This window comes from Rhipicephalus microplus, chromosome 3 (assembly GCF_043290135.1).
Source record: "Rhipicephalus microplus isolate Deutch F79 chromosome 3, USDA_Rmic, whole genome shotgun sequence".
NCBI lineage: Eukaryota > Metazoa > Arthropoda > Arachnida > Ixodida > Ixodidae > Rhipicephalus > Rhipicephalus microplus.
Window position 1 is genome coordinate 4,452,379 of NC_134702.1, and position 22,100 is coordinate 4,474,478.

The window sequence follows — 22,100 nt, forward strand, 5'->3', positions numbered from 1 at the left end:
CAGTAAAATTAGTTCTGTATAAATTATTAGTACGTTCCAAAATGGAGTATGCTGCATCTGTGTGGGACCCCAGCCAAGAAACACTCATTCATCAGCTTGAATCCATCCAGAGTCGGGCTGCTCGTTTCATTCTTTCCAACTATCATCGCACCTCCAGCATCACTTCCATGAAAACAACTTTATCTTACCTCTGCTCTCACAACGTAGAGAAATATCTCGCCTCTGCCTGTTTCACAAGATATATTACCACAATTCAGTCCTTAAGAATAAATTGATAACCCCTTCTTCTTACGTATCCGCTCGCATCGACCATCGTCATAAGGTTGGCATTCCCACAAGCCACACCAACCATTTTTACAATTCATTCATCCCCCGTACGTCAGCAAGTTGGAATCGCCTTTCCCGATCTGTAGTCGAGATGACTAATACCTCTATGTTTAAGGCTGCTATAACTAACCTGTCGCCATAATTTTTAGGAATTTAGTATTTCCATTTTCAGTAGATCTGTTAAGCTTTGTAATTCTTTAATACCTGTTTTTGTTCTTATAATTTGCATTGTTTTTTTGTTTCCTTCACTGATCCATGTAACCACCAATTTTCCGCTTTTTCATTATGTTGTGTAACCCACTCCCCTCTGTAATGCCCTCGGGCCCTGAGGGTATTGAAATAAATAAATAAATAAATAAATAAATAAATAAATAAATAAATAAATAAATAAATAAATAAATAAAAACGTGATGCCGCCAGCCGGGCGTCGAGCTGGCGAGGCGACGGAAAGTGGGGGGGGGGGGGGGCAGCGTTTCTCGCTTTCTTTTTTGTTTCGCGCTCGCGCTTGTCGCTGAACGGTTCTGAGTAAGTTGGTGCTGGCTCCTGGTGCCAGGCTGGTGCGGCAAAGGCGGCGGCTCTCCCTGTGACTTTTTTTTTCCCTTCTTGCGCACGCTCTTACCGGCTATAGGCGTCACTTCCGCGCCGCGTGGCTGTCACGGGAGTTATTTCTTGGTGGGCTTTCTATTGACAGGATTTTAGTCAGTACCACCGTGGTCAGTACGCAGGAGCGCGCCGCCTAAATGCTGTTCATTATCCGGCCTCTGGCTCAGAGTGTGTGTGGGACTTGCCACAACTCAGACGAATCTCGTAGACAACACTCACGGCACAATGCCTGAAAGGTTGCACGTGCTTCTTTTGGAACCCTTATGGCTTAGCACGAGAGATTCACTAGCAAAGCTGTGCCATTTTTTTTCGGAGTGGAAAACATGGCAAGAATTCTGTATCTCGCGGCCATTTTTTTCTGGTTGTGAACGTAGGCCAGGACAGAAGGCGATGACTTTGCAGCGTGTTTTCCATGCGGTTGTAGTGTGGACTTGACGGATGACATCCTGCAGAGAAGGCAAACCCCTTGCACTTTCGAGTGTGGCTATCTTATAGTGTGTTCAGGGAGCTCCATGGTGGTATGGAGAGTAGATTGATGAAGGCGTTCCGAATTTCGGGTGTCCGTTGGATAGAACGTTTGGATGGGTGTGCAGTACAAAATATATCCAACGACTACTGCTCTTGCGAGAGTGCGTCAGACTTGTTGTCGTGCACCTTCGTATTTGCTAGACAAATGACGCATCATATGTAACGTGGCTGGCCACGCCTTCCGCTGTCCACGTGCCCAGTAGCTGTTGCAGCCAGAGAAGTCTAATACTTTTTATTTTTTTATTGTGCAACTCATTATGAATTCACATTTTCTCGTGATGCTTGCTGCCTCATGTGGAGCTAGCTGCAGAGCTGTAGAGTGGACTAGGGAGGGCTGCTTAGTCTATATTGATTCTTTGTCATTATAATATAGAACGGAGACAGTCAAAACTGTTATCCGAGACCAGGAAGGAGCGTAGGCCTAGCTATCAAAATCAGCGACAGTCCGGGCCGAGCGTCTCGTGCTTAGCACTGACAATGTGTGTGCCGAGATTTGCATGACCCACTACAATCATCATTACAGTCACTAATACACTGACTCTATCATCAGTGTAGATGGTGCATCTAGCCCCCGTTCAAGGTTTTCTGCTACCTTGCTCATAACCAAGTTCCTAAAGTATATCCACGTGAAACAGTTCTATCCAAGTAATAAATATTCGGGCTTCACTCAGCCGATGCACGGCCTAAGCGAATGGGCTGGGTTGCAAAGAAATTTCTAATCTACGTGTGCGCACGCTAACTTGGGTAGCGCATAGCTAGTTTTTCAAGATTGGCATTATGGGGAACATTATCAAACGTTTTCTGCATGTCAACGGCCCCCAAGTCGTCAGGTAGCATCTTTCGTGATGTACGATTAATAGCGTGTTGTAGCAGCTGAATGCAGCCATGGGTGCCCAGGTTAGGGTGAAAACTCGCCTGGGCTGGATGGTACCCAGCCGGGTTGTCTCGGGGTAATGGAACATGCGTGTGTGAATCACGCGTCGACGTTAGAGATATTGCCCGGAGGTTCTTTCAGGAGTTCTCTTTTTCATGCTTCGGAATTGGATGAATGAGAGACAGCTTAAGGTTCGCCTGTACATTTCCTGAGACCCACAGATCATTGATTACCGGCAAGAGTGCGTCCTGGGCGTCTTCTACAAGGTTGCGGAGTTCTTGTCATGTGATTCAGTCTTGGCCAGGTACCGATCGAGGATGGCGTGTTTGATAGCTGCTAGCATTTTTCCCATGCTAAATGGGCGATCAGGATCCGGGTGCAAGCATTCGGAGGTGCAAGTGAAGGGTGTGAAGCGTGGAGAAAGAAAATTTTCAAGTGAAAGATCTTCATTGAGGAACATCTCGGCATACTTAGCGCGTATCTATCTATCTATCTATCTATCTATCTATCTATCTATCTATCTATCTATCTATCTATCTATCTATCTATCTATCTATCTATCTATCTATCTATCTATCTATCTATCTATCTATCTATCTATCTATCTATCTATCTATCTATCTATCTATCTATCTATCTATCTATCTATCTATCTATCTATCTATCTATCTATCTATCTATCTATCTATCTATCTATCTATCTATCTATCTATCTATCTATCTATCTATCTGTCTGTCTGTCTGTCTGTCTGTCTGTCTGTCTGTCTGTCTGTCTGTCTGTCTGTCTGTCTGTCTGTCTTAGTTGGACAAATATGACTCGCTGGTCATTGAATGAATAATATCAAAATCCTGTCACGTACGTCGTCAAACCTTTTCCGACAGGTATGTGGCACATACCCGCCGATGAATATGTGGTACGAGTGATTCACAGTTTATATCTACCCAGAAACGGCGAGAACAAACCTAGGTATTTTGAATGCGTGAGTATTATTAAAAAGCAGACATCAGCAGCATTGACCCGATGAATGCAAAGAACAAATGTCAGGGTCCCAGCTGGAATCGAACCCTAGCATTTGACGTGACAATCAAGTATTCTATCATGGTCTCCAAACTAGTTTTCAAAAAGACGCTAATGTTCGTGAAACGTCAGTTGTGCTTGCAGCGTGTGTAATCCAATATTATATACATTTTATAAACATGTGCTCCTGTGATACAGCCGTCACGTCGCGTTAATGTTAATTGTAGCTCGGTGCACCCCTTAAGATTGATTACGCAGCAATGACCAGGGGTACCATCTTCACGAGCACCAGCGCTTCATGTCAGCTTGCCGTTTCTGGTCTTGCTAAACTCCATGGTATTGTCGGTCGTGGCATCGTTACAAAACTGTAAATATCTGGTCATATAAAAGATATGCGGCTGTTCAACGTATGTATGCGTGTGCATCGGTACATATCTTTAGCACCACTTGGTAACGTTTTGTTTATTAAAAAAATCACAATATAGTGACTATCCGTTCGCTTACATCGCATATTTGCATACTTATCGATTCCAAAGGTATGTGAAATTTGCTTAATTTTCTTTTTCTTGAGGGTTCTGCAGGAATGAAACGAGCGCCATTAAATGAATCTGAGATAGCTGCGTGGTCGAAGCTTACACGAATTTCGGAAACGTGCCGCGAATACGCCAAACTTGCAAGCCATGCTAACAACCAATGTTTCAAGTCCAATGACGGCGCCACAGAGCGAAGCAATGTGCGGCTTCGAGTCGCCACCTGTTAGGGCGTTGCGATCGTCACTCACCGCCGAAAATGTGGAGGACGAGTTGGACACTGCATTTCCAGAGACAGCTTTCAGGGTTAATCAATGCGCGTTTGATTTGAAAAAGGGAAAGCAAGAGGAGAGGAGAAAGGATTTGGAGGGAAGGCCGCTCGACGGCGGAGGGTCGGTCAGCGAGCGGCCGGCGCGTGGAATCGTTTACGTCGTTTCTATGGTGATGGAAAATAATCGAGCCGGCAGCACCACAAGTGGCTCCTTGGCGAGATAGGTGAACCGATCGGCAGGCGCCATTCCGTTGAGACGCGCGCGGCATGTGACGAAAACCGTCACCGTGGCCTCGCAGGAGGACGAGGTCCTCTGGCTTTCTTCCATACCTGACGACAACCTCACGTGAATTGGTCGCTGGTTAGTCGGTGGCTGTTGCGTCGCACGTCTCGTCGGCTCTTCTGGCGGGATTCGTACGCGGCAGTGATGCGACCTCTATAAAACGATGCGCACGCTGAAGCCGGCTTCTTCTGTCCATCTTCACGCCACTTGAGCTAGCCCGGGACGGCGGATGGACCGGACAAGATGGACTCCGCCGGAGAACGGGTCGCCAAGGTTCCACGGATCCGCAAAGTTAACAGCACGCATTCGCGCTTCCTCGCCGAGGCTGCCCAGCGCAAGGCGCTCATGGTCACCTTCTACGCCAACGGAGATCCCTTCTCCTCGGGCACCAGAGTGTCTATCAATCCCGGCCGCGACTTCAAGACAATGGAGTCACTGTACGACTACATATCGCAGAGACTGGACGTCAGCAATGGAGTTCGCGTCATCTTCACCCTCGATGGCAAGAAGGTTCCTTCGCTGGAAGAGTTCGAGGACGGTGCTTCTTATGTGGCCTCGGGAACACGATCGTTCGCCCCGCTGGCGTACGGCCAGGCGCGCAACCGCGTCTTGCAGCGCGCGGACGAGGAACCGACCAGGCTGATACAGCCGGTGGGCCAGAAGAAACTCGCCAAAGGTGGCTCGGTTAGCCTGCCTGGCTCGGGTGGCAGAGACGATGGCCGCGTCATTGATGTCGTCAGCAGCCTGGACTCGGAACACACGAGTCGCGTGCTGCTGAACCTCAAGACTACGCAAACTTTCGAGGAAGTCCTCAGGGACCTCGGAGGTGCCCTGAACATGAACGGCGTCAAGAAAATGACTACGGACAAAGGGGAGGTGGTAAGCGAATTCTATTCAAATTGATTAACCAGACAGGTCGCTCCAAGCATCTTTTGTGAATGAAAAACGTACTTGGAAACTAGTGAGACAGGACTACAGACCATCTTCTTAACGGAGTACAATGCGTAGCAGCGCGCCGCTACTATTGGCGTGAGATAGGGTTGCGGGTTACCCAGCCTTTTCTCACCCTTGCTAGCGTAATCCAGATAAGCGTGCGCAACCACACTTCCTGTTGTAACTGCTTTCTGTGTGCGGTGACCGCCTTTTGCAAATGCCAGAGACACCCTTTCAGGACCAAACACGCGAAAACTGTTGGCACAAAAAGAATTTCAACAGAGTAGGCGTGTTCAATTCACTGAAGCGCTCTATCTAAAGCAACTATGTATTTATCGTTTGTACGACTCCGTCACGACCGAAAAGCAGTCACTGTAGTGGGCTGTTGAATTTGTGACATATCACTTAACAAAGACCGCCCTCGTCTATGACGTGACATTCAGATCAGATGTCTTGCCTAGGAAGGTTGCGACGGCAACCAGTGCGTGATTGGTCACATGTGTTGTGGTACACTTTACCAGCGTTTTACTGTTTTCAAACGACAGCTAGTAAGCGCACTGCGTAACACGACTTCCGTCGGGCATTATAGAAAGTGTTCGCTTCATATGAACTGCGTTTCCTGCGGTGAACACATTTGTAAGCTAAGTAGCATGACAGGGCGCACTCACTTAATGAATTTTTGTATACACCTTGACTTTGCCATATACCCGAGTTATGATTTAAAGTCATGGGAAGAGGGCATACCTTCTGAGTTAATTAAACGCTGAGGCTTATTACAACATTAGCCATTTTTGCATATCTAGGGGTTTAATTTATGGACTTTATTTTTCTGCTACAAGAAGGGTTACTGCTAAGTTATCATCTAACGTGAATGCCAACGGTGCGTCGGATACCTTTTGGACTCCAATATGTGTGCTTATTAGGCTCAAGATATGCGCGCGAATAATCAAAGTGTAGAGACGTCGATCCGCATCACAACGCTGGGCTCAAAGCAAAGTAAAAAAAGCAAGGAACATGAAAAGTGGCCTCTGTTGCTTCGAATGACATCGGCTATCACCATGCGTGGGACCTGGCGTCATTTGTTCTTCCTTGAAGTTGCTCATTAACAGATTTCGCAAGGTATAGTACGCTGAGCTCACTGAGTTTGTTTACAACTTACACTCTACACTGCATAATCAATGCAAAATAGGTTCCACTGTCCAAGAGTGTTGAAATGTTTTTGATCATCACATACTACTCTAAAGACTGGCACAGCTTAATATACACCTTACCGTAGTAACATGAATTGAAACATTTTCTTCATCTAAAAACACCGGCAAATAACCACAATTCGTCCTTTGCTCAAGTACCATCAGGCGTCCTTCAGGTAGCGTACTAGGTTCATTGCTTTTCCTAATTTATATCAACTATACTTACCTAATAATTCGTCTTCACGTAGCGGACTTTTTGCGGGTGATTGTGCATTGTGCAGCAAGGTAACATGCTTCGCCGACCGTGAAATCATACAATCTGATCCTTACAATATTAGCACGTGGTGTAAACACGATTAACGAAACCTATGCTTATCATAATGCCCGACGTACGTTTTGAATAGCATAGATTTTAAACTTTTAAGTACCTTGGTCTACAGTTTCAATGCGACTTGACGTCAAAATATCGCACTGAGTTCATTAATGACTAAGCTAACCATGTGTACGGCGTAAACATACATTAAAACATTTTATTATGCGTTCTAGTCTCAAACTGGTCAGATTTTCTGTAAATTGCCACTTTTTGCACAAACCATATGTCATTTTTTAATTCACCCCTTCCCTGTGTTATTTAATGGAATGCTTTGTTGGGTGCGTTGCTTCATTCTAGAATAGATTCTAGCGCAAATGGACGAGGTACAAAAACAGTGCTCGTGCATTCTTCTCCTCTTGTGCCTTGTCCGTTTGCTCTGAAACATATTCCCTCATGTTATGACCATGATGAGAGCCTTTAGGGATAATTACAAAATGAACACCATTTCCTTTGCGCAATATTTTGTGGGAATTGTTCATTATCTAAAATAAAAGTAAATTTGATTGCGGCAATGGTCTTACAAGTCAACGAGGTTGGCGTATTGCAAATGTACAATCATACATAATGATGTACAGCCCACTGTGTAGAACACCATAAGAAACACAAACCATAACAACCGCAGATGTTTACAATTACATATAATTTTTGTCGCCTCTTTACATGATTGAAAGTGGTGGACTTCGATTTAAACGTCTTCTTAATATAAAACAAGTTTATGAATAGCACGTACTGTCAATTTCATGTGCGTTTTCAACCTGTGAACTCAGCCGGAATAGCACCCATGCAGAAGGCTGTCTCAAGCAACATGGTTAGCGTTATTTTCCCTAACGTCTCACACACAAAGCGACACTCGAACGCGACATTCCAACATGCACAATCTTCTTTGCTGCATTTATTGGAAAGGGACTTGTATTGATGAAAACTACGCCTTGCTATGCCGCAGTTTTCCCGTCACTCTGTCGAGCATACTCGTTGAAATTCTATCGCATTATTTCCTGCCACTGAAGAGGTTTTTTCTTACTTTATGGGACACCTTATGAGAACAAAAATTATTGCACCATAGATAGGTAGGTAATTAACTAGTGCTGAAGTTCGAAGAATAACATACATCACTGTCGTTGGACACTTTCCTCTAAGTACTCTGAAAATTGAGAAATTGGTATTTCGCAAGTACGCAACTATACTAACCGCACACAAATAAGAGAGGGTAGTTTTTTGTTTAAATGTTTTCTACGAGCGTTTTAATGTTCTCGCTAACAGTGGTGGGCTCTATATGGGAGACGCACAAAGTAGGTAAAATTGCTACCATTGGAGTGTTAGTGCAGAAAGGAGAGACGTTCAGTGTTTATGCCGCCTTTGCGATCGAACCCCGCCATGCTTATTAATATGAAATGTAGAGTCACGTGCAATTTATCTGCAACTTGGATTTCTGGTACTCGCAAATCGGCGTTCGAGTGCGCTTTACATTAATTAACTGTAAGTTTCCTCATGGTGCCGATGTGAACCTTGGAGGCCACTCACAAAGAACCACACAGATGAGATCTGCTCTCTGCTCTACCAGGTGCCGCGACAATTCCAGCTGGCCATAACGTTTTGAATGTACCCTATCAAGTAATTTTGATTTATTATCAGGAGAAAATCAACTTGAGCCATTGATTTATATTTTACAGCGAACGCTGTTGTGAAATCGTAACAGCAGATATTTTAGGTCACAGACAACGCCACCGTTGCTGGTATCCGTAACCACTGTCACGCGAAAAAAAGCGAATAAAATTATTGGCCTGGTGTGTGACCGATGGTGTTGCTGTGAACGACGCTTGTATGACGTCAATTTTGGGGATTCGCGCGCTTTTGTTTTGAGGCCTGGCACCGTGTAGAAACCACCGTGCTTGATACAGACCGACGAAGAAGCAGTTCAGTTGGCTATCTGATGTGTGGTGGCTTACGACGCTGTTCAAGCGACCGTGGGTATCCCCTTTTAACTCACTTTGAAAGCACAGCGCTTTGTCTTATAGAACTGCGTGTGGCCGCTTGTCTCCGCGGTGAGGGCGGCGCAATGTTAAACGTTAAAAGGCCCGTATCAATTATATTACCTGCATTATATTGCAGTTGTATTGGCCTTACCAGGCACGTCCCAAAACCACCATATGATTATGAGGGACGCTGTAGTGGAGGGCTCCGGAAATTTCGACCACCTGAGGTCTTTCAACGTACACTAAATCTGAGCCCACGGGTCTACAGCTTTTTCGCCTCCATCGAAAATGTGGCAGCGGCAGCCGAGATTCGATCTCGCGACCTGCGGGTCAGCAGTTGAGTACCTTAGCCACTAGACCACCACGGCGGGGCTTATGTTGTAATGGCAATGCAAATTTTAAAGCTGTCGAATATTTAGGGTCTCTTCTTATTAACACTATAGTTTGAAGTTTGTGGCGCCGCACTTAATTATTTTATTATTAAGTCAAGAAGGGTGGTAACTATGAATATTCAATCTTGTTCCGAGTTTTAACTAGGTTGCTAATTTAGAAACATTACGACAATGCAAAATGTGATATGAGCTCGACAGCAACTTCAGACCAGCAGTGAACATAAATTCTATGCTAGGTTACACGAAGACGTTGCCTCAACCTGCTTCACACATGTTGTTACACGCGTAGTGATTTCCTCATCCTGATTTGAACGAACAGCGAGCATTCGCCGCTTCGCCGCAGTCGATTACGACGAAGGCGTTGTGTGGCGGGTTCGCAAGCCCAATTGTTTACAAACCGAGAGCCGCGATGGTGATGCGGTCTCCGTTGACGGTCTCGACCACGAATTGAACAACGTCGCCTGCGTCGTACACCACTTGGTGCTCAATGAGACACCGCGACGTTTCACAAGCTCTATCCACATACTTGTAGATGATGGAGAAGGGCAGGATTACTGAAAAATCGAAAAACAAAACTCTACCGGAACAAATTGGTATGATCATACGGCAGGAAGTGTGAATAGCAAGCGAGAACACACACACACACACACACACACACACACACACACACACACACACACACACACACACACACACACACACACACACACACACACACACACACACACACACACACACACACACACACACACACACAGACACACTTTCCTACCCACAATGCGTGGCGCACTCGTCGGCGATCCGGGGGTTATACGTCGTTCCTCTTTGTCGTCGTTCTGTTCTCGCGCTATAACTATAGTCATGTCATACCAAATAACCCAGACTGCCACACTTCTGTCGATTGGGCTGCAAATAAAACGAGACCCAAAACAGTTATTGAAGGCGTTCGTTGACCCTCGCAAGCATATTCCTTCCTCCAAGCTCGCAATGATGTTAGTTCGACGAAGCTTCCGTCTGGGGCAGACGGCAGCAGGTGGTCTGCGAACTGTTGCGTTTGGCGAGCCACCCTTTTGCCGCGGCCGCCGAAACGGAAGAAAGGCTGCCGCCTCACTTTGTGGAATGACGATAGTTATAGCGTGAAATAAAGTTTTATTCAATCAATCAAATAAAGTTTTAATCAATCAATCAATCAATAGTTATAGCGTGAGAACAAAACGACGACACAGAGACAAGATGGACATGAAGGACATGAGCGCTAACTTCCAATTGAGTTTATTGCACAGAGCGCGAAAACATATAGAGGAGACAGTAACCATGAAGATTGTTTAAAGCCTCTTGTTCATCTATTTACTCTCAATGCCGTAAGGCGTTACAGAGAGGAGGGGTACAATATTAAACAATCAAGAGAAAAGAACATCAAGAGAAAAACAATCAAGAGAAAATTGTGTTGACACATGAAATGCCCGAGAATGACAAATCACGCTTTTTGCATTTAAGACTGTTTTTAGCTCACAGCACATCTGTTGGTGTTATGAACCACGTGCACAGAAACCTCTACTTCCTTTTTCTTCCGCTCACAGCAAGTAGGTTAAGCGAGGCATAGCACGAACCTGTCTTGAGAATGCCTTAAATAGGTCGTGCGCCCACAATATCTCTGCGAGCTTGAAAGCTCCAGTTTCCCGGCTTAAGGCTTCGGGTTTCCCCGAGGCGTTTATCGCTTCCTTTGCTGAGACTATCCTGCGGACTAATAAGGCAGAGCAGAGGCAGCGACAGAATCCGAGCAACACGGATACAGATCGTGAAAGGATGACCGTGATTCCATACAAACACGAGATATCACACAGGCTCAAGAAAATTAGAAAACGAGTTGGAGTTCGTGTCCTGTTCTCGGCACCGTGCAAATTAATCAGCCTCATCAAATCTACAAACCCCCTGAAAACGCAGTCATCAACGGAATGCAGACTTCAACATAGAAACAGGTATGCGGCATGCTCCCGGGAAGTTGTCTTTAGGACCCCCTTTTATGCGGTGCTTGTTATGTCGGAACGACCAGAAGGTGTCTGAACGATCGGCTGAGAGAACACGCTAATAATGTTAGAAACGGGAAAGATGGCTTTCTTGCTCAGCACTGCACTGAGTGCAACTGTGTGCCCTTTTTCAAGGATACAGCGACGCTGTACAAGCACAAAGATGAGCGCACCCGAGTAATTGTCGAGGCCGCGCAGATGGCACGCGAACAGGTGCCTTGCATTAGCAAGCCCTCCGTGTCCCTGTCCGAGAGGGAACTAAGGTTCCTCGTAGGTTTCGGTGCGCGCAAGTAGTTATATTGTCACAAGTTGTAGTTATATTATCTTTACTTTTCTGTTTGGTTTCCTTATAGACTTTTCTTTGCCTTTTTTCTGTGCTTTGTTTTTTTTTTCTCTTACTCGTGTTCTGCTCTTTGTGCCATATGGTTTTTTGTCACATGGTTAGTGTGTCCTGTATATATTTTTGCGCTCTGCGCTATAAAATCAGTTGGAAGTTAGTGCTGGTGTCCTTCGTGTCCTTTCTTGTCTCTGTGTCGTCGTTTTGTTCTCGCGCTATAACTATAGCCATGCCGTACCAACTAGTCCAAGCTGCCACACTTTGTGGAGATGAGGAACAGCGCGAAGACACCCCGCTGTTTTTCATGCACTGGGTGGTTCGTGGTTGAAATTGCTCGCTGGAGCATGGCTGTCGCTGGGGCCGGCGCGGAAATGCAACACGTGGCGCCCCAGGAAAAGCCACAATGCCCAGTTTCCGCCAAAGACGGGCGTCGGATCACCACGCTGTGTGCGTCTCCGACTGATGAGCCGCCGCCACTCAAATCAGCGCCAGATGTCCAGCCACATGCTATCGAAGGTGCCTGGCCCACGAACGCCGTTCGACAAGCATGGGTGGTTGGCATGAGCAGCGAAGATCATACTCAATACACCCCACTTGCTGGAAGCTAGATTCGCCGAATGAGACAGCATCGCCGGGACCATACACGTGTTCAGGTTGTGTATGTGTGTATGTTGGGGGCGGTGCTGGCATAATGACCCTCAAGAGGGCTGAGGGATTTGTTATTGGACAGTGCAGTATTGACCTATTCCCCGATCTAGGAATCTGGGGAAAGAAATGTGTGTTTAATAAGCCCTCGTGGGCTGCTTCCTGTGCTTGTTCAATAGAGAGCCTTTCAATGTACAGCTTTACAATGTAGAGCTTCGGGCCAGACAGTTCTTGCCGTGTAAATATTGTAAAATAAACTCTTTTTAATGCTACCTTCCTCTTGCATCTTAGAAGTGTGGCAGCTTGGGCTAGTTGGTATGGCATGACGATAGTTATAGTGCGAGAACAGAACGATAACGTGTCCTTCTTGTCTCTGTGTCATTGTTCTGTTCTCGCGCTATAACTATCGTCTTCCTCTTGCCTCGACATCTCTGGATCTCCAGTGCCTGCTGGTCGCAACAGTACAGGAGCTGCGGCGGCTGTAGCGCGGTTGAAAGTGGACTCCTCAAGTTGACGTCACGCGAGAGGGCGCCACTACAAGATCTCGAGGTCAATACAGCAATACTTCTTTGCAGACTAGTTGGTTGATATTTGAAAACTTGACCTGCTGCGCAAGCTGAAGGAAAACGAGAAGGGAGACAGGAAAGAGCACAGGGTTCGGTGCTCTTGTAAGGTATCATATGCACTTCATTGATGCGGTGGCTTATGGCGATGAACAATTATGGCTGTGCCTTTTGTATTGTAATTAGTCGGAATCGTTACTCGATGTACTCGTTACGCAAGTCACATTGTGTGACGCCCATGATTGTTATTGTACTCTTTTAAAACGTTCCATTACACATGCTGACACAATTTTTTACCCTACCAGGAAAGAGCGCAGGGTTCGGTGCTCTTTCCTGGTCGGGTAAAAAAACGTATCAGCATGTGTAATGGAACGTTTTAAAAGAGTAAAACAACAATCATGGGCGTCACACAATGTGAATTGTGCAACGAGTATATCGAGTAACGATTCCAACTAATTACAATACAAAAGGCACAGCCATAATTCTTCGTCGCCATCAGCCACCGCATCAATGAAGTGCATATGATACCGTGTGTTGCGGGTACTTTGCTTCTCCGCACGTTACATGATAATGACGCGCTGGCTGCCTCCCTACTTCACAATATTTATGATTTATAGCGCGGTGGGTGCCATGCAAATGTGCTTACAGTATAGTTGCCCCAAGGTTATTTAAAAAAATTTGGCAACCCTGAAGCTTCGCTTTTAGGAGTTGAATGCGATAGCGAAATCCTGTCCCTATAGTGCGTATTTCGAACACTTAGTTCATGAAACCTTTTTGAGTTTGCTATGCACCCACTACGTGGTTTCAAGGGAATAAGTGCAGTAGCGTGTGTGGCTTTCGTAGTGGGGTACCGGCTTTCAACCACGGAGACATTATGATAATCGCATATTTTGACGCCCGTTGGCAATGCACACTTGTACCACGCATTATTAAGGCAATATTTCATGTCACATTGTGAAGAATATATACAGGACGCGTTGGTTTGTGAAGCATGAAAGTTACTTTCACTGCATTTCCTAGCAGTTCTTCTCACTATTTTCACAAGCAGAGACGTGGCTGTGTGGTAGAGCATCCGCTTTCCACGCAAACGTCCCGGGCTCAATCCCCATTTGGACCAAAACAACCCTGGTTGGGTCTCCACTCTGCTGTAGGCTTTCGATTTGCTGCATCGTTCTCGATTTTTCCGTCACGCGTAAGATGATTTTTCGTTCACAACCAATGACGCCGGCACCGAATCGGAATTTCTGCAAAACGAGCTCTTTAACTATCGCGTTAGAAAGGCTCTAGAAAGGCCGCGCTTCCAGCTTTCTGTGCGCTGCGTGTTTCGCGTAGGGCTGGCGTTTATTTTTAGAAGGCATTCTGGAACGGGTATTCTTGGGAGGGAAACAATACAAATGAAACTCGTGCTGCGAAAAAAATGCGTAGTTACGTAATGACCCAGAATTGCGTTTGGAGCATTCGCCAGCGGTTCACTGTTCTGTACCTGGTGCGACGCTATAGCTTGTGATGCAGTCTAGTGGGACTTTGTACAGCCTCATTGTGTTGGGTGGTCGTTACAATGCTTTCGTAGTGGTGTCATTAGCGCATATGTTACCTCACATTACAACAAGCATCGGTAGTTAGGTTGCACGAGCTCTTGCGCTCGGAAATAACTGTGTTCAAACGAAACTTGTGTCATGAAAACTGCAGAAGTGCATCTTTCAGTTACGAACAAGCACGACGCGCATGCTCTCTCTTACTAACGTAGTTGAACTATGAAGACGAATAAGAAGTGCAGAGTGCGAAAGAGAGCGGCAGTCAACGCACTCGTGTGTGCGGGCCTGCCGTACATGGTTTAAGCTTCGTTTTCATCGCTCTACTCTTGCACCGAGACTGTGTTTTTCATCACGATGTGTGGTAGAATAAAAATACAAAATGGAATGTCCTCCAGTTTTGTTTCCCGTCATCTATAACGCGACACTTAGAGAGTACAGCTAGCCGCTGAGTTTGCCCAGCGCCCCCCGGCTACTCCCACGATGGGAGTTCTATCCTGCAGGCTCGGTCGCGGGCGCAATGGGCGGCCTTTCTGAAGGTTTGGGCTGGGCACTTGACCTTGCTGCAAATCGGAACGAGCGACCCGCACTTCTAGGAGATGTGTGCTCATGCAGATGTCGTCGGGGAATTTATGCGGATAAATTGGGTGCGACTGTATAACAAAGAGCCGCGGTGAAATGTGTGGCGCAGGTGCGGAGCTTCTCCCAGCTCAAGTACGACCTGCGGGAGGTGAACACGTTCGTTCTCGAACCGGACGACGACGAGCCTCTGGTAAGGCGCAGATCTTTCCACGGAGTCCAGGACCTCGAGGACGGGAGGGAGACGGACAACGCCAGTGCCAAAGTTCTGTCGCGCTCGGAGAGCGCTCCCAGCTTAGAAGGTGGGTACGCACGATACGTTACGATTGCAACGACCGCTTTACCTCCGACGAGTTCGTGAAGCAGTGCGGAAAATGTACGACGTCCAGTTCAACTGCCCCGTCAATCGTGTAGACGGACAGCATCACCTAATCTTGATAAAGAAGCGCGACAAAAGCCTTAGCAGACTTCTCGTTCATTTGGGGCACCAGAAGTTAGAAAAAAAACTATTTTAAATATAAGCGAAAATGATTCGTGACATTTGTTCGTAACATAAAAAACCACTGCTAAACAGAGGCCGTAGCAGTTTGCATTGGACACGACAGATTAATGCGTGATTCACAATGCGCTACGAGGCCCAAATGCTGACGGATGGCGTGGCTGAAAAAGGAGCTGCAAGAAATGTTGGATTATCCATTCTTCTGTTTCTCAATTTGCTCAGTGATGTTATGTACTACGCCGAAGAATTCCCATTCAGAGACATAAAAATTCTCTATTGTAGGAATTTTCCCTGCAAAGGCTGACGAAATTCCTAGCATATTTCCCTGCACAACAGTAGTACTTTCCGCTCCATTCAAGCACGCACATATTATAATTACACATAGCTCACGTACCGGTAACTTTTCAAATCCTAACTGGCTCCTCCACTGCCGCACAGCAAAAGCATGACTTTATCAATTCATATACTGTTAGCACACTGGGCATTGTGGGCTTCAAGTGTAACGCAAATAGTGAACTAGAAATCACTCCGCGTAAATATCAGAAACAAGCGTCAAAGGCTATGTTTGCGTGGTGCATGCGCCAGAATTGATTACAGAAGATGAAGGTGCGCTGAGGCCGTTGATTATCAGTCATCATAGAAGAACTTGACCATTCCTGAAATTCTATGCAGTATCAAGAAGATACCTTTTTTTTCCTTTGCTTCAAAATGACAGGCGAGAATCCCTAAAAAAAAACTCCCTGCATGGAACCTCACTGCATTTGCTTCTCCAATGACTATTGCCCCAAAAGAAAACGAAACATTCAAACTCTGAACGGATTACCGGGCACTTAATCACCAAACAGAAGTGATACCCTACTCAATGCCGAGGATCGACGATATTATCGACGAGACTAGTGGTTGCCATTGTTAATCAACAAATAGACCTTTGTATGGGGTTTCGGCAAATCCCACTTACAGAAAAAACGAAAAATTGGCAGATCCCACGTACAATGGGAATCGATGATATGTGAAGCACGAATACCGAAGGTTGATATGTCACTTTAAAATCAGCACAACGTTTCGAGGAAGACGTCAATTTTGCCGTACATGACTTCCATGTCATGATTATTATACTTTGACGTGTCATTTACATTCGCCATCTATTCACATCACGCTATGCCAAATTTTGTATATGTGGACCTAGCCAAACGGCCACGAGCGCGCTACGAGCGCAGCAAGTAGTCATGTGCTACATTCATGTCATGATTATTATGTTTGAACGTGTCATTTACCTTCTTCGTCAACTCACGTCACGTGATACTAAATATGGTATATGTTGACTCATTGAAACAACCTCGAGCGTGCTTACAGCCTAGAATGTAGTCATATTACATAACACGCATATCATAATTATCATGTTTGGACGGCTCATTTACCTTCGCCGTTCATCCACGTCACGTAATACTAAATTTGGTATATGTGGAACTAGCAAAACCACCGCGAGCACGCTACATGAGCGTAGCATGTATTCATGTTTTACATGACATAAATAATATGATCATCACGTTTGGACAAGTGATTTATCTTCGTCGTCTATTCAAGTCGCGTGACCCCAATTCGGTATATGTGGAGCTAGCGAAACGGCAGCGTGCACATCATGAGCGTGGCATGTAGTCATGTTGTTACATGACACGCATCTCATGATTTTCTCGCTCGCACCAGACAAATACCTTCGTCATCCATCTACGTCCCGTTATACCAAATTTGGTATATGTGAAGCTAGCGAAACAGCCACGAGCGTATAATCATGTTGTCATGTTCTTACATGACACGCATGTCATGATTATCATGTTTGCACCAGTTATATACCTCCGTCATTCATTGATGTCACGTAACACCAAAATTGGTATAAGTATGAGGCTAGCAAAACCACCACGAGCACACTATGAGCTTAGCATGTAGTCATGTTTTACATGACACACATGAGATCATTATCATGTTTGGACGTGTCATTTACCTCCATCATCCATTCGCGTCACGTATTACCAAATTTGGTATGTGAAGCTAGCGAATTGGCCGCGAGCGCATCATGAGCTTGGCATGTAGTCATGTTGTTACATGACACGCGTACCATGACTATCCTGTTAGGGTCTGTCGCTTGTGTTTGCCATGCAGTCATGCATGGCAAACACAAGCGACACACCAGTTTTGCAAGGTGTCATGTTTACGAAACCATCGCAAGAGCAGCAAGACCATGAAATATGAATCATGTCATTCATGACATGCATTTTCTGATTTTCATGTTATGACTTGTCATTTATGCTCGCCATACAGTCATGTTATGCCATACCAATTTTGGTATTGATAACATTAATAAAACGACCAGGAGAGCTAAAAGTCATAGATAGATAGATAGATAGATAGATAGATAGATAGATAGATAGATAGATAGATAGATAGATAGATAGATAGATAGATAGATAGATAGATAGATAGATAGATAGATAGATAGATAGATAGATAGATAGATAGATAGACAGACAGACAGACAGACAGACAGACAGACAGACAGACAGACAGACAGACAGACAGACAGACAGAGAGACAGATAGATAGATAGATAGATAGATAGATAGATAGATAGATAGATAGATAGATAGATAGATAGATAGATAGATAGATAGATAGATAGATAGATAGATAGATAGATAGATACGCTTGAATTCGCCGAAGTTTGCTAAGAAAAGTTTCGCACTTAAAAGTACACCGCATTTATAACCCCTTTTGCCTTATTTCAATACAACCACTTACCGTTTGGTTGGAAATATTCTCCGGCATGGTTTCAGAAAACCTATTACTAATATTCTTAATTGGTTGTATTCTGCAACGTCTACATTGATGACGTCATCGTGTATTCAAATGCAGAAGAGTAACACCGGGGTCATCTTTCAAAAGTTGTTCATGCTTTGAGCCTTTCACAACTCAGAGTCACTTTCAAGAAAAGCGCTCTTTTTGATGACAAAGTTGTATTTCTCGGAAGGGTGTTCAACGGGCGTATCAAAAGTACGAAACGGGAATTAGTAGAAAGAATTTATCAGCTGGCGAAACCTTATGATGTGCACTCTCTGTGGGTTTTCCGTGGCCTGGCAGGACACTTCAGAGCCTTTATCAAAGACTACGCGCTCAAGACACGATGCCTTACACGCTTAGAAAAACGCACATTTCCATTGGAAGGGGGGGTGCGAATCTGTTTATTCTGAGCTTGTAAAGTTAATATCATCAGATATCAACCTGCGCATAGGGGAAGTTTTTCTGCCTTTTATACTGAATACGGATGCATCACACTACGCAACCAGTGCAGTTTGTATCAGAAACCCTCAAAACAGGTCGATCTATCGAAGTGTTTCGTGGTGGGATATTACAGATGCAAGCTGAAGGCAGCTGCAATTATTCTACTACAGAAAAAGAAGCGCTGGACGTCTTAAAACACTTAATTATTTCAGAACTTACCTTGAAGGGGCTAAGTTCAAGCTATTCAAGGACCATCAGGCCTTGACAAAACTTTTGAATATGGCACAACCAGGAAGACACATTGCTAGGTGGGTCAACTATCTCCAGCAATTTCATTTCACCGTTGCTGATGCTATGGCTGGTTTTCGACGAGATCGGTACTCAGTTGATAGCGTTATCGACTTAGTGACCTCTGTTCAGCATCAGAAAGCTCAGAAGCGGCTGTCGGTAGCTCTGTTCTTAGACGTGAAGGGTGCCTATGACAATGTGACCCACGAGGCTGTTCTCAATGCTCTTGAAGCAGCTGAACTTGGAGGTCGTGTCTTTCGATGGGTAAGAAGCTACCTCACAAAGAGATCCATGTTCGTTTTAACTGAAGATGGGTCTACGAATAAGTATTTCACAATTCGTGGGGTGCCACAAGGCGGGGTTTTGAGTCCAACACTTTTCAACCTGGTTCTCGTGGGGCTCACCGAAATGCTGCCACAGACGGCTTATATATCTCTCTACGCTGACGATATCTGCATTTTGGCGTCCGGCGTGACACGGCCTCAAGTGCGCGCAAGAATACAGAAAGCGGCAACAATGACATCGACATACCTTCGCCAGCAAGGTTTGACTATCGCCACAGAAAAATGCGCAGCGGTGGCGTTTACACGCAAACCGATGTCTTTCTACTCATTGTGCATCGATGGCAGATCAATCCCATATAAGAGCACTCATAGATTCTTAGGCGTCATCGTAGATCGTGACCTAACCTGGAGCCCGCATGTCACATACCTGAAGAAAAAGCTCAGTGGCATTGAGAATGTATTCAAGTTCGTCGCCGGAAAATCATGGGGCCCATCCGTGCACTCCATGTTGCAGCTTTACACAGCCCTCTTTCTCGGAACTCTCCGGTACAGCCTTCCAGTCCTGTCCAACACGTGCAAAACTAACATCCGTGCACTGCAAAGCGTACAAGCCCAAGCACTTCGGACATGCCTTGGCCTTCCAAGATGCTCATCGACAGTGTCAACTATTGTTATTGCACAAGAACAACCGGTCACAACGCACATCATTGTCGAGACGCTGAGAGCGCATATTCGGCATTTATCACAGCTACCGTCACATCATTTAGCGTCTTTGACAGCTCGGAGGCCCCATTCTTCGTACTGCGGTATCGTGACAATACATCAGGACATACTACCGCCTGGCTTCAAACTTGCGATGCATCCAGCAACTGCGCCATGGAGTCTTCGTCAACCTGACGTGCACTTATCAGTTCCTGGAATCTTTAAGAAGGCACGCATGTCAACGCTAGCCCTGAAGCAATTGACTTTGCGTCTGTTGTACGAAAGGTACTTCGACCACATACACGTTTACACCGATGGCTCCACTAATTCCAACAGCTCCACAGGAGTAGTGGTTGTTCCATCTGAAAATGTGTTGCTTCAGTACAAGTTTTCTCACACCACGACGTCGACAGCAGCAGAGCTCGCCGCACTTCAAGGTGCAGTAAAGTACATTCTTCGCCAGCAACCTAACCAATGGGCCATCTTTGGCGACTCCAGGTCAGCCTTACAGTCACTACGGTTTGTTATGCAGCACGGGTTACATAAACGATCAGTATATCAAATAAGGCACGACTACCACGAAGCGCTCACGGAAGGTCACGATATTGTATTTCAGTGGTTGCCGAGTCATTGCGGAATCGTCGGCAATGACCGCGCGGATGAAGCTGCTCGATCGGCTCATGACCAAGACCAGCGCACGCCCATACCACTCTTGAGAACGGACGCTGCAAGGCTACTACAATCACTTGCTCGCCGTATATCTCTCCTACAATGGAATACGCAGGGCTTCTCCAACACGCACCTCTATTCGATCCACCCAAACTTGCAACTTCGTTTGCCATCCGGGCTCCCACGATGCGCTGAAACTTTACTGTGTCGCATGAGGTTGGGCGTGGCATTTACGAATTCGTACTCTCGTCTCCTTGGAATGGCGAGCACTTCGGCATGCAACATCTGCGCCTGCGAGGAAACGCTTGAGCACATTCTATGTCATTGCCCAGCATACCAGACCGAACGACGTATTATGGAAGCCAAGCTCTGTCAGCTGGATTCACGGCCGCTTACAGAAGAGAAGATCATGGGATCTTGGCCGACGGCTTCCCATACGAGCAAAGCCACGAAAGCCCTCTTGTATTTTTTAAGGACCACCAAACTTCACGACCGCTTGTGAAAGAACTGTGCGAGGCCGTGCTGTGTAGTCTCGAGCTAACTATTTATGCTTCTCTTTCTTACTCCTCTTCTTTTCTGTTTCTTTCCATTCTATTATTCTCCTTTTCCCCCACCCCAAGTGTAGGGGGCCAACCGAGCCAAGCTTGGTTAACCTCCCTGCCTTTCCTCTCTATTTATCTCTCTCTCTCTCACCGTTGCGCACCGTCCTCGCCCGCTTCTCACCGATGCTGATGCACTGTCTAGATTGCTTGTTCATAAGACCAGTGAAAATTCAGAAATAATCAATCATAATAAGCTATAGGAAGGCACAGGAGATCTGCACTTTATTGAGAGAAAGTATCATGTCCCCCCCCCCCTCCCTGGTTCAAAATATTATAACTCTACCATGATCATGAGCGTGGTATGTCATCATGTTCTTACATGGCACGCATGTCATGATTATCATGTTTGCACCAGTCATATACTTTCGTCATGCATTGACGTCACGCAGCACCAAACTTGTTATATGTGAAGCTAGAGGAAAGACCGTCAGGGCTCTTAAAGCATAGCATGTAGTAATGTTTTACATGGCACACATGTCATGATTATCATGTTTGGACGTGCCGTTTACCTTCGTAGTCTGTTTGCGTCACGTAATACCAAATATGGTACAAGTGAAGCAAGTGAATCGGCCGCGAGCACATTATGAGCATGGCGTGTAGACATGACTTGCATAAAAAGCATGCCATGATTTCCACGTTGGGGTCTGTTACTTATGTTCGCCATGCAGTCACGTCATAACATACCAGTTTTTAAATATCTAATGTGAACGAAACCACCACAAGAGAAGGAAGACCATGAAATATAAATTGTAACATCGCATACATGTCAAGATTTTCACGTTATGACTACTTACCCTCGTCATAT

At 45.6% G+C, this 22,100-nt stretch overlaps 1 protein-coding gene across 1 annotated transcript in view; it reads left to right on the plus strand.

The window, feature by feature from the left end:
* The first annotated feature begins 4,438 nt into the window (after positions 1–4,438).
* LOC119164034 (echinoderm microtubule-associated protein-like CG42247) overlaps positions 4,439–22,100 on the plus strand; it is an 85,454-nt gene continuing 67,792 nt past the window's right edge. The window contains exons 1-2 of the mRNA XM_037416143.2: positions 4,439–5,313; positions 15,091–15,280. Of these exons, the coding sequence (XP_037272040.2) occupies positions 4,678–5,313; positions 15,091–15,280 (826 nt within the window). The 5' untranslated portion in view covers positions 4,439–4,677. The remainder of the gene's footprint in view (positions 5,314–15,090; positions 15,281–22,100) is intronic.